Raw genomic sequence first — 12,555 nt, forward strand, 5'->3', positions numbered from 1 at the left:
CATCCTCCCAGGGCTGTGGGCAGGCAGAGAAGAGTGGAGGGACAGGGGGAGGGAGGGAGGGAGGGGGAGTGTGTGTGTGTTTGTGTGTGTGTGTGTGTGTGTGTGTGTGTGTGAGAGAGAGAGAGAGAGAGCGCAGAGGGGATTGAAGCTGAATCTTTGTAAGTGCTCCCCAGCATTGCCCTCCCATCCCTGGAAATGATATGGCCTTTTCGCAGTAGTCTCTCCTGGAGTGATCATTAGATTCATCCTCTGGTTATCTCCTAGGTGGTCCTGAAAGCTCTGCATCTCTAGGAATCATGGTTGCTTGGCCCCTGCCCCCTGAGGGTCCTGGATCTCAGTGACACTTGTAAATAGTGGTTTCAATTGAAGTAGAAAGTTCTCCCACTTTGTGTGTAAACTGGAGCCTTGGCATTTGTTGCCTTCTATGTGCATGGTGAATTTTTAGATTTGGAGGGTGAGTACCAAGGTGCCTTCTTGTCCACAAGTCCTCCCCTCATCCCCAAGCTTCTTGGAATTCATTCTGGCAGCTGTTGCGTGGTTTTGGATTTCCCTGACTGTCATCCCCGGAAAACTTCTCCAGGAAACTTTTCCTGACCAAGGCACTGTCTTCTCAATGCGGGCGGCTTGGAAGTGTCTCCAAAGGCAGTTGCAGGTGTGGTCTCAGCTGACCTCCTTACAGCCGGGATCCCTTCTGTAAGTGCTTATTTATGAAATGTTTCCCTTGGCTGGCTCCTTTAACCTTCGCACAGCAGGTCATGGAGGTGATATAACTTGCCCGGCGACACATGGTCACTTGACCAAGTTTTCTCCTAGTGTGGCAGAACCACAGACCTGAGCCTTTCCCCCATCAGGGGCCCTTCTAGCTCCAGGGTCTGCAGTAGGGGAAGTGATTGGGGAGCAGAAGTGACTCCTCCACCCCCTGCTTTTTTAGCCTTGTCAATGCTGTCAGTACTCTTGTTGGCTTCCTCACTTTCAGCATAGCTGTGTGGGTGGGTGGGTGTGTGTGTATACACTCGTGTTGGCTTCCTCACTTTCAACACAGCTCTGTGTGTGTGTTTTTGTGAGAGACAGTGGTTACTCACTTCCAGCACAGAGGTGTGTGTGTGTGTGAGAGAGAGAGAGGGGTGGGGGGTTACTCTCACAGCATAGCACGCTCTCTGTGTGTGTATGTGTTTGTAGTGCGCTGTGTGTGTGTGTGTGTGTGTGGTGGGGGGGACAGGCAGTGTTAACTTTCAGCACAGAGCTGGGTGTGTGTGTTTGTGTGTGTGAGTGAGAGAGACAGACAGACAGAGAGGGGTTACTGGCCGGCTCCTGGTGGAGGGTGGAGCCAGAATGTCTTTTCTCTCTGTAGACTGAAGTGTACTCTGTTTTGTGTAATTAGTTTGTTTTGCTTTTGCCGGGTCTTCACTGCTGTGCGGGCTTGTCTTTGGTTGTGGTGAGCAGGGGCTGCTCTCTAGTCGCGGCATGCAGGCTTCTCACTGTAGTGGTTTTTCTTGTTGCGAAGCGTGGGCTGTAGGGTTCTTGGGCTTCAGTGGCTGTGGCCTGACGCTGAATACAGGCTCGGTAGCTGTGGCGTACGGCCTTAGTTGCTCCATGGCGTGTGGAATCTTCCCAGACTAGGGATCGAACCTATGTCTCCTGCATTGGCAGGCGGATTCTTTACCATTGAGCCACCAGGGAAGCTCTGAAGCGTGTTCTTGAACTGTCCAGGATCGTCTTTGATGTGCTCACCTCCTACACCCTCGCTGCCCCTCTCCTTCCCCCACACCCCACACATTAGCCTGTAGGTTTCTAGTAGGCATTGCTGGCGCAAGGCATTGCTTTCCTCTTCCTTCCTGTCCTTGCCTGGCCGGGAGTGGCTGGGCTGTGTCTTCTATCATGGTGTGTCTCTCAGGTGAGATGGAGACTGGCCAGCTTTGATAAGTATGAGGGTCGAGCATTAATTTTTTATACATCAGCAGAGGCCAAGTGAGTGAATTCAATTATGAGTCTCCTTTCTCTCCCCCCTCCTTCCTGCAGCGTGGTGGTTCTGAGCAGAGACTAAGGAACCTGTTGAAATGAGAAACCCTTATTTCCTGGTTTGACCCTCTCACTAATTCGGGTTAAATTGCTACGTGATCGCAGTGGTGCCACATTGTGCCTGCCTCTGTTTGTCTAAGAGGATGCAGTGGGGGCGGAAGGACCAATTTGTGCAGAGATAAAAGGTGTCATGGGCAGATAACTAAGGTCCCAGCCCCATGCCTGCTCTCACTGTAGCTCGGCTGGCTCTGTGGGAAGCCGGCCTCCCCGCACAGGGAAGGAAGCCCAGCCTTCCTTGCTTCCTTCGCTCCCCCTGCTCATATTTTACCTCGATGCCACAGCATAATGATGCCCTGTGTAGTGGGGGAGGAGATCGGCACCTCTGGCTGACAGCCCTTCCTGATAACCAAATTCTAACCCATCCATCACCAGCTACTCTCCTCAACTTGAGGAAAAGTGATCATGAAAGGTGGGCCGTTTATCACCCGGGGTCTGTTTATCTCCTCTGGGTGGGGAAACAGGAACAGGAGAGACAAAGAGCTGCGTCCCCAGCAAAGTGCTGCCTGGGCTCTGGTAGCCTGCCTGAGCTGGATGCAGACGCCTGTCGTGCTGACTGTGGGGCTCTGACTAGGACTCCCAGACTGGGACCCAGGGGAAGGGGACCTTTCCTGAGGCTCAGCCTTGGTGGGACTTGGAGACAAGCCTAGGAGATGCGTTCCGAGGTGCAGGACGGCCAGTGACAGCATCTGTGGGAAGGTTTGCATCAGAATGAGCAAGAGTAGAGCCCCTCATGGAAACAAGCCCCACACCCCTCATAGGTGATCCCTCAACAGGAGCTCCCTCTCTGACCGGTCGGCTGGGTGTGCCGCTTCCGCTTTCCCCAGGCTTGCCTTCCGTGCCTCTGTGCTCTGAGATGACTTTAAAGAAGACAGGGCCTTTCTCCCAGCTTTTCGCCTCTGCACCTCCACACGCCCCCTTTTCTGCATATCAGATGGAACAAAATAGTTTGCCCTTGCAGGTGAGCGATAATGTGCTCTTGGGTACAAAAAATGACAGCCTACATCACTCCGAGATCCGGGTCCCACAGCCTTTCCAGAGAAGCAGAGAGGGGTCAAACATAGCCCTTAGATTCAGCTGACTTCCTCCTCTTAAAGGCTTGAGAGTGACCTGCACGTCTCTAAACTTGCAGAGAAAGAAACCCAGAAGGAAGAGCGTCCATGATCTCTGCCAGCACTGGTGCCTGCTCTCTGGCTGCTCCTGGCTCTTGGTGTCTGCCAGTCTGTTTGTCAGACCTCCATGGATGCCGCTGGCCCCCTCCGCTGAGGCCAAGCAGTTCCAGCAGAGCCCCCCAGCTCTGTGTCACCCAGTCTTCAAAGCTGAGCTCTTGCTAACAATGGCTTCATCCCGCCCATACCCATTAGCGAGGGTGGCGTTCCCTTAATGAGCCAGTCCCCTGCCTTGGCTGGCGCCGAGCTGGTCACACCTGTTTGCCATCAGGGCTGTCTGGGCCTAGCCCTAGCGCAGGGCTGCAGGTGGTGGGGCTCCCTTTGCTCTGTGCTATATGCTTATTGAGGGGGCTGTTTCTTATACCCTTATTCCTCCCATACTCTTCTTTCTAAGTAGAAGAGGGCTTTCTTTGCATTCTGTTACTTAGCCGAAGTAGTAAGGGAACTTGAGGAGTACCCCACCTTTTCTGACTTCCCCCTGGATGGAGTAGCAGGGAGCCAGTCAGGCCTCAGAGGGGAAGGTTTCATGGTCTGTTTTGATGACCCTAGGGGGCCAGTGTGATAAGAGACGAGCCCCGTGGTAAACACCAAAGGCGGAGCCCCTCTCTGGCCCTTAGGCCCCATAGTATTTGGAAAGCAATCATATCGCTTTTAGAGCCCACAGGCAGGACTGGGGTGGGGGGCTTCCTTAAAGAGGGCCCCTTGCATTCATGAGGCTGAAGGAAGTTTTGATTTGGTTGAAAAAAAATTCCCATTCCTTTTTATGGCCTGGACATAATTGGCTCTTTTCTATTGGCCATCAGTGATGTCATTCCGACCCTCATAAAGAAGGGGAAATCACACCTGTGGACTTGGTGCATAAAATTTCATTGGGCAGCAGTAATAAGCATGGCCAGATGATGTTTGGGCAGTTGAGGAGCTCTGTGCCCAGTGATCCCAGCTGCATGGAGGCCTGGGCACCATAAACCTGCCTGCACGTTCATGCCCGTAGGCTAGTCCAGGGCCCACTGCCAGTGGCTCTTTTCCTGGGATCAGTGTCTGGTAGAAACTCACAGCATTCAGGCCCTTTGTGCCAGGGGCACTTTCACCTTTTTCTTTTCCAAATTAGTGGCACCACGTGCCCACTAGTACCCTCTGACAGTAGCCTTATGCTCCTAAGAACTATGGACCCAGCAGTGACCTTGAGCACCAACCACTGTGCTACCTACCCCTGTGAAACCCAGACCTTGCCTTCCTAGGGACTTGTAAAGACTGCATCTACATGACTGATGCCTTGTGTAGTCAGAAGGCTTAGATCCCATTTCTGGTTCTGCCCTTGGCTTCTTGTCTGATCAAGCAAATCCTTTTTGTTCTCTGGGCATCAGTTTCCACTTTTATGAAGGGATGACCACTGCTGTAACCTACCCTTCCTCATGGGGTTTCTCTTGGTGCTCTCTGAGCTGGGCTAGGGCTCTGTCATAGAGATGTGTAGCTAGCTGTCTTCCCATGAGGCACCTGGGAGTTCAAGTTCTGGCATGTAGCTCTGTGCTTCTTGTGAAGACAGGCCTGGGTCCTGCCACACCTGTAGCAGGCGTACTGCTTGCGTCTTGAAGTCACAGAGCTAGGACCTTCCATCAGCTGGAGGACTCAACAACTGGAATGCCTGTGAGTCTACAAATGGCAGGTATACCCACAAGTGACTGTACAAGCCCCGAGTGAGGGTGATGGTCCCACCGCTCTCTGCTTCAGTCAGCCAAGGAGCCCAGGCAGCACTCCAGATGCTGCCGAACCATATCTGAAGCTGCGTCTTCAGCCTGACAATCTGTCTAGTCTGTCCTCCTTCAAGAGAACCAGGCAGGATCCTGTGAGACACTTCCTGCCTGGATAGAGGACACTTTCTGTCTGACAGCCGACAGTTGACATCTGCCCTTGAAATCCTGCTGAAGGGGGAGCCCTTCCTCTCCCATGGCCAGCCACAGCCAGGAGCACTCCTGGCCTGGGTCAACTAAATGAACCAGAGGGTGCCTTGGGAGCGTGATAGGTGACTCCGGACCTTTGCCTTTTCCCAGCCAGTCCCCTGATGTGCTCCTTTGCAGATTCTGCTGCTTCTGGTGGCCCCCTTCACTCACAGGCCTTAAATGTGATGTTTTAAAAGTAGCTGACCCAGAGAGATGTTGTGGGGAGGGGGGTGGGAGGGGGGTTCATGTTTGGGAACGCATGTACACCCGTGGTGGATTCATGTCAATGTATGGCAAAACCAATACAGAATTGTAAAGTAAAATTTAAAATAATAAAATAATAAAATAAAGATCACACACACACAAGAAAGTAGCTGACCTGAGCAAGCATTTTCACAAACACCGGGGATAAGGAACATGAAAGAAAAATTGAAGGGAATAAGAAAATTTCCCAAACATTACAGTTCTGTGTCTTAGGCAACCACATTCTAGTTCCTAAAGCTACCTTTTGTCTTTCAGAATCTTGCCTCATTTCCTTATAATCTTGGTCATTGGTTCCCACATGGAGACGTCCTACCTGGATACCCCTTCATCCTCTTGGTCTCAGCCAGACTTTCCCTCCCAGGAAATTGACTGGTTGTAGTTAGTGTCACTCTGTCATCTGGGTGTGGAGAGGTACCTTCCCCATGGTAAGGTATTTCAGGTCTTAGAAAAGTAAGTGCTTACTCTACTAGCAGCCTAAAACACAGACATTGACTCCCACTTCAGTTCAGTTCAGTCGCTCAGTCGTGTCCGACTCTTTGCGACCCCATGAACTGCAGAACGCCAGGACTCCCTGTCCATCACTAACTCCTGGAGTTCACCCAAACTCACGTCCATCGAGTCGGTGATGCCATCCAGCCATCTCATCCTCTGTCATCCCCTTCTCCTCCTGCCCCCAATCCCTCCCAGCATCAGGATCTTTTCCAGTGAGTCAACTCTTTGCGTGAGGTGGCCAAAGTACTGGAGTTTCAGCCTCAGGATCAGTCCTTCCAATGAACACCTAGGACTGGTCTCCTTTAGGATGGACTGGTTGGATCTCCTTGCAGTCCAAGGGACTCTCAAGAGTCTTCTCCAACACCACAGTTCAAAAGCATCAATTCTTCAGCGCTCAGCTTTCTTCACAGTCCAACTCTCACATCCATACATGACCAGGGGAAAAACTATAGCCTTGACTAGACGGACCTTTGTTGGCGAAGTAATATCTCTGCTTTTTAATATGCTATCTAGGTTGATCATAACTTTCCTTCCAAGGAGTAAGCGTCTTTTAACTTCATGGCTGCAATCACCATCTACAGTGATTTTGGAACCCCCCAAAATAAAGTCTGACACTGTTTCCACTGTTTCCCCATCTATTTCCCATGAAGTGATGGGACCAGATGCCATGATCTTCGTTTTCTGAATGTTGAGCTTTAAGCCAACTTTTTCACTCTCCTCTTTCACTTTCATCAAGAGGCTTTTTAGTTCCTCATCACTTTCTGCCGTAAGGATGGTGTCATCTGCATATCTGAGATTATTGCTATTTGTCCTGGCAATCTTGATTCCAGCTTGTGCTTCATCCAGCCCAGTGTTTCTCATGATGTACTCTGCATAGAAGTTAAATAAGCAGGGTGACAATATACAGCCTTGACATACTCCTTTTCCTATTTGGAACCAGTCTGTTGTTCCATGTCCAGTTCTAACTGTTGCTTCCTGACTTGCATAAAGGTTTCTCAAGAGGTAGGTCAGGTGGTCTGGTATTCCCATCTCTTTCAGAATTTTCCACAGTTTATTGTGATCCACACAGTCAAAGGCTTCGGCATAGTCAATAAAGCAGAAAAAGTTAGTGTCTGTCAAACGGTTGAAGAGCAATGGAGGGAAGGTTGACTGCCCTAACACTTTCTAGGGTAGAAACAGTCATTTCAAGTGGATTCTTGTTGCCAAACCTCAAGAGGGAGTTTCTGCTTGTGGTCTCCACTTTGTTTCTTGTCAATCTTCAACACGTCACCTGCTGCCTTCTGTCCCTACCAGCCCACTGATGCCAAATTCATTGGGCTATTCTCATCTCTCTCTTACTTGACTGCTTTATGGCATTTGACATTAATGACTTGTTTTTTAGGCTCAAAAATCAATTATTCCAGAAAGGGTAAGCTTTCATCATCCTTTAGGTTGACCACAGGTGATCTGAAGTCTGAAATATAGTCACTCAGTCATGTCTGACTCTTTGTGACCCTACGGACTGTAGCCTGCTAGCCTTCTCTGTCCGTGGAATTCTCCAGGCAGGAATATTGGAAAGTGAAAGTGAAGTCGCTCAGTCGTGTCCAACTCTTTGTGACCCCATGGACTGTAGTCTGTAGACCGTAACCAGGTTCCACCATCCATGGGAATTTCCAGGCAAGAACACGGGAGTGGGTCGCCATTTCCTTCTCCAGGACATCTTCCCAACCCAGGAATTGAACCTGGGTCTCCCGCATTGTAAGAAGATGCTTTTACCGTCTGGGCCACCAGGGAAGCCACCAAGGAATACTGGAGTGGGTTGCTATTCCCTTCTCTAGGGGATCTTCCTGACCCAGGGGTTGAACCCAGGTCTCTTGCATTGCAGATGGATTCTTTACCATCTGAGACACCGGGGAGGCCCCAGGTGATGTGACATAGGGTCCAAAGAGCATGTGTTACCTTGGCTCTCTGATACGAGGAGCCTTGCCCTCTGGGCATGGAGGTGGATTGGGTGAGTCCTGCCTCATGGCACGTTATCTCGAAGGAGCTGAGGCTATGTGACCTGGAGAAGGGAACTTGGAAGGAAGCTCCCTAGGCTGGCACATCTTGAGAGGTTCTGCAAGGAAGAGATGGAAGTCTCATTCTCTAGTTTCTAAAGACATGCCTCAGACTTGTGGGTGGAAATTACAAAAGACAGATTAAAGTTTAGCATTAAGGAAGGATGTTCTCTTAACTGGAGGAGTCCACAATTAGAGCTGACTGCTGTGTGTAGTAGTGAGTTCCTTGTCTCTGGTGTTGATCTGGTACAGGTGGCCTCATTTCATTTTAGCTCAGCAAAGCTTGGTGGTCATTGTCATTGGTGAAAGTCACTTAGTTGTGTCTGACTCTTTGCGACCCCATTGACTGTACAGTCTGTGGAATTCTCCAGGCCAGAATACTAGAGTGGGTAGCCTTTCCCTTCTCTGGGGAATCTTCCCAACCCAGGGGTTGAACCCAGGTCTCCCACATTGCAGGCAGATTCTTTACCAGTTGAGCCACAAGGGAAGAATACTGGAGTGGGTAGCTTATCCTTTCTCCAGTGGATCTTCCTGACCCAGGAATCGAACTGGGGTCTCCTGCATTGCAGGCGGATTCTATACTGACTGAGCTTTGTGAGATTAACCTGGGTGCTCTGCTCCTCTCATTCCATAGTCTTCCTGGGTAATCTTGTCTTCTCTCGTGGCTTTAATTTTACTTAAATTACACGAGTGATTCAGCAGTTTGTATCTCCAGGCCAGATCTCTCTTCAAAACTGGATATCCATCTGCCTCTTAGACATCATTCCACTGCTAAATGTCTCCTAGGGCTCTCAAACTCAACAGATATTGAGTGCTTAGCAGGCATCAGGCATACCTCTCAAATCGCATTCCCAAACTCATGCCTCCATCCGGTGGGCTAGTAGAGGGAAGGCCGTGGGATGATGCCTCGTGTAGGGAGATACTGTATGAAGAGAATTTAAAAACAGTAATGAAACTACTAAATGCTGGTTGGTCTCGTCTGCGTTGTCACATATGCTCTCTGTGTCCCTAACTTTGTCTCAGTAAGAAGCACAGAAGCACAAAGCTGGTCTAGCCACGTGCCTCTGGATTGGGTTCTACCACTTTCTCTCATTTGCTCACCAAGATTTCCTTTCCATCTCTTTTTTTCTGTTGCTTGCTCACTGTCTCTATGGCTACTGTCTAGTCTCCTGGCTACTACTTGGCTTTTGTAATGTATTGTTTTTGTTGCCCCTGGAACTATCTTTGTAAATCACAACTCTTCAGAGGCTCTCTATTGCCTGTGGCCAAGCTCCTCTTAGCAAGAAAACTATGGTGTTCCCCAGCTGATATTTCTTGTATCTTCTTCCATCCTTCCATGTACCCCAGTGCTTTAACTTAAGGCTTTTAATCTATTTCTTTAACTGTTCATTCTGCTGAACAGACTGTGAGTCCCTCATGCGCAGGAGTTAAGTTTTACTTTTTGAGTCCTGAGTGCCTGACTCTTATTAAACATCAGTGTTTAATAAGTATTTGTTTGAATGGATTTGTGTAGGCAAAATGGCATCATCAGCTAGAAGGGGAGCGTTTATAAATTATAATTTAGAGAAAAATCAAGAACAGACTCTCAGTTTACATTCTGACATCTTTTTCTCTCTCTTCTCTCTATCACAGAAAGCTTATTGTTAGACTTAAATGTGAGGCAAAGGTCCTGCCCAGCTGTCTCTAAATCATGTGCTCTTTTTCCTCTTTCCTCCTGTCTCTGTAACAAAAGGACAACATCCTGTTGCACTGGAAAGAACACAAGCTTTTGAATGAGACAGACCTGGGTTCAGTTCTTGACACTATCATGTTTTAGCTGTGGGGACTTGGGTAGCCTCTCTGACTCTTGTTTTCTCATCTATAAAGTGTACAGATCTACCACCTCCCAGCATCACCCTGAATTAATGTGAAAATGTAAGTAAGAAACTTAGCAATATCGTAGGCCACCAGAAAGCAGTGTGTCTGATATTATTTTGAATAGAGTCTCCAGGTTCTCACATTTGGATCTGAAGACTGCAACTGGAGCCTGGTATCCAGGGTGCTGAAGGTGGGGTGCCTTTCTTGGGTGGGGTAGGACCCATGGTTGGTGGGATGTTAGCCTTTTGGGAGTCTCTCTGACTTATAGACTCTGTTGAATGTCCTGTCTTAAGACTCCGTACCTGCGACATGGGTTGCTCAACTTGTTCTCTCCCCCCTCTCTTTCTTCAGGCTCCCAGGACAGTGCCAGTACTTGGGCTTGCCAGTAGCAGATTACTTCAAGCAGTGGATTAACCTGAAAAAGGTACTGTATCTGAGCCCCTCTCCCCGTGTCCTCGGGTTCTCCTGTGCCTCAGACGCCATCCCTCTTGCTTTCTTTTCTCATTTCTGTTCTTTCCATCTTGTTGTTCTCTTTTCTTATCGTTCTTTTCTTTCCTCAATACTCCTTCCTCCTCCCTATCTAATATGGAAGGTTGTGGTTATTTCTGAGAGTGGGGAGCTGCTTAAGGGACCAGGCTGCTGGGTGGAGTTTGACACCATCCTCCTTGGTGTCCCCTAGATGTGCAGAGAAGTCCCGATGAAGGGGAGTTTCCGGTTCTTGCTCAGAGTTCCCGCTCTGGGCTGAGTTGCATTCCTCTAGGAGGGAAGTGCCAGGAGTGATCATGAGTGTGACCTCTGACCCTCCTGACTGGCCCTGGCATCTCCTTCTGGTGGCGAGGTGGAGTTGGTCCAGGCTGGCTCTGGTTCTACCTACCCCTAGCCAAGCCTGTGGACACTAGTACCCACTTCTCTTTGGGCGTGGGGGAGGAGGCTGGCACTCACCTAGCCCCAAGCACATGGGGAGTGGGCGCTGAGGCTGTGGGCCAGGAGGGACCCCATGCAGCTAGGAAAGTGGGCCCTGGCAGAGAATGAATCACCCAGAAAGCTGTACTTTTCCTAGTGTGTGCTGTACTTCCTAGGTAAGCAGAAGAAGGGAGGTGTAGGAATAGACTTCCCAGATCCCTGCTGTCTTAGGATCCTGGCTGTGGGAGGCCCAGGCCACTCAGGAGACTTTACTCCCATGAATCCCTCCGATGGAAGGGTAACAGACGAGGGGCAGCCCCAGTAACCTGTGCCATTAGCCAGCTCAATGACTCCCAGGAAGCTCAGAGGAGGGAGAATACACCAGGAGTCAGAACAGTGATTCCCTGGGGGTTGGGGGAGAGGAGTGCTCAGAGAAGGAGAGATCTTAGAGGGCCAGGCCCTCTGGTATTATAAGGATTAGGGTCTTGAACTGGGCATTCTCGGAAGGCGGGATCTGAATCTGGGGAGAGGGGACTTGTGCGTAGGGGGAGCAGCATTCTTTGGTGTGTGGGGGTGCTGGAGGCAAGCGAGCATTTGGAGGAGCCATGGAAGACAGCCACCCTGGGCTTTGTTCTGCAGGTCCCGGGGCAGCTGCTCTCTGTGGCAGTGTGTGTGCACTCCTTGGCTGTCCTCTGGTGTATGTGTCCTTTGCCCTCTGGCTTGTCTGTGTTTTGACCCCTCCCCACCTCTCCTGCTGATCTCGTTGCAGCTGAACAATAGCTTCCTACTGCCTCCCAGCTGGGGCTGAGGAGCCCAGGCTCTGTCCTGCCTTTGGGCCTCGGCGTGAGGCCTTCTCTCCGTCTGAAGCACCCCCAGTCATCTTCATCAGGCATATTCCCTCTCCTTGATGATTCAGCTCAGGTCTCACCTGGGCTGAGAAGCTCAGAAGTCGATCTCTTGCCTTAAGGCTTTAACACTCTGGATATCCATGATCTTTGAGTCCACGTGTTTCCTTGCAGGCGTGTCCCTCCAAAGCTCAGAGACTGAGCCTAGTTCCTCTCTGTCCCCGCTGGCCAGATCAAGGCTAGGTGCAGAGTGTATGCCCAGTGAGCAATTGCTAGCTGGCTGACTGATCCTTGAGAGCTGGCTCCAGAGAGGGCCTCTCACGCGGGCCTTGGCAGGGCTATGCGTGCGGGTGTGGCCAGGCCCGTGCGCCTGGAAGAGACGGCATGCCAGCTGTCAGAGTGCATCTGAGGCTGCTTGCTGGTCTCTGCAAATGCAATGTGAAGGGCCGGCCAGGCGAGGCGGGCGCTGACCATGAACAATTGCTCTGTGAAGTTCACTAGACTTTTTGGTGTATGGATAGCTCCCTGCCTCTAGGTTCCTTGGCAGAGAGGCAGGAAACCAGCCGACCCATGTGATAACATTGCCACTCGGGACTACCTTGGTGCTGCTGGCAGTGGAGGAAGCTGTGCTGAGCCTATTCAGCTTGGTTCTCTGCCAGACTGTTCTGAGTCGTAGAAGGGGAAATGGGTACTAGGGGAAATGGAGGACTCTGTGATCGCCTCCTGGGAGGTAGACCACGTAGGTCTAAGAAAAACCAGGGGTCTCACCCCTTCCTTTCTGCTCTCCAGCCACACTGTGTTGTAGCTGTGCTTGAGGTGATCCAACTGTAGTCCTCATCAGCCATTCAAGACAGGGAAGCTGCAGGACCCTGGAGGTCCAGGCACATGGCGATCTTTCTGACCTTTATACTGCATGACTTGTGCAGGTTGCGCAGGGATTTCTGCACTCTTAAAAAGAGCAATGAGAAAAGCTAAG

General features: G+C 50.5%; 1 protein-coding gene across 14 annotated transcripts in view; it reads left to right on the top strand.

Annotated features, from left to right (window-relative positions):
* ERI3 (ERI1 exoribonuclease family member 3) overlaps nucleotides 1–12,555 on the top strand; it is a 132,492-nt gene that overhangs the window by 63,073 nt on the left and 56,864 nt on the right. For all 14 annotated transcript variants that reach the window (XM_040231379.1, XM_040231376.1, XM_040231372.1 and 11 more), the window contains one exon: nucleotides 10,183–10,255. In XM_040231379.1, coding sequence (XP_040087313.1) covers nucleotides 10,183–10,255 — 73 coding nt within the window. The remainder of the gene's footprint in view (nucleotides 1–10,182; nucleotides 10,256–12,555) is intronic.

This window comes from Oryx dammah, unplaced genomic scaffold (assembly GCF_014754425.2).
Source record: "Oryx dammah isolate SB20612 unplaced genomic scaffold, SCBI_Odam_1.1 HiC_scaffold_28, whole genome shotgun sequence".
NCBI classification, from domain to species: Eukaryota; Metazoa; Chordata; class Mammalia; order Artiodactyla; family Bovidae; genus Oryx; species Oryx dammah.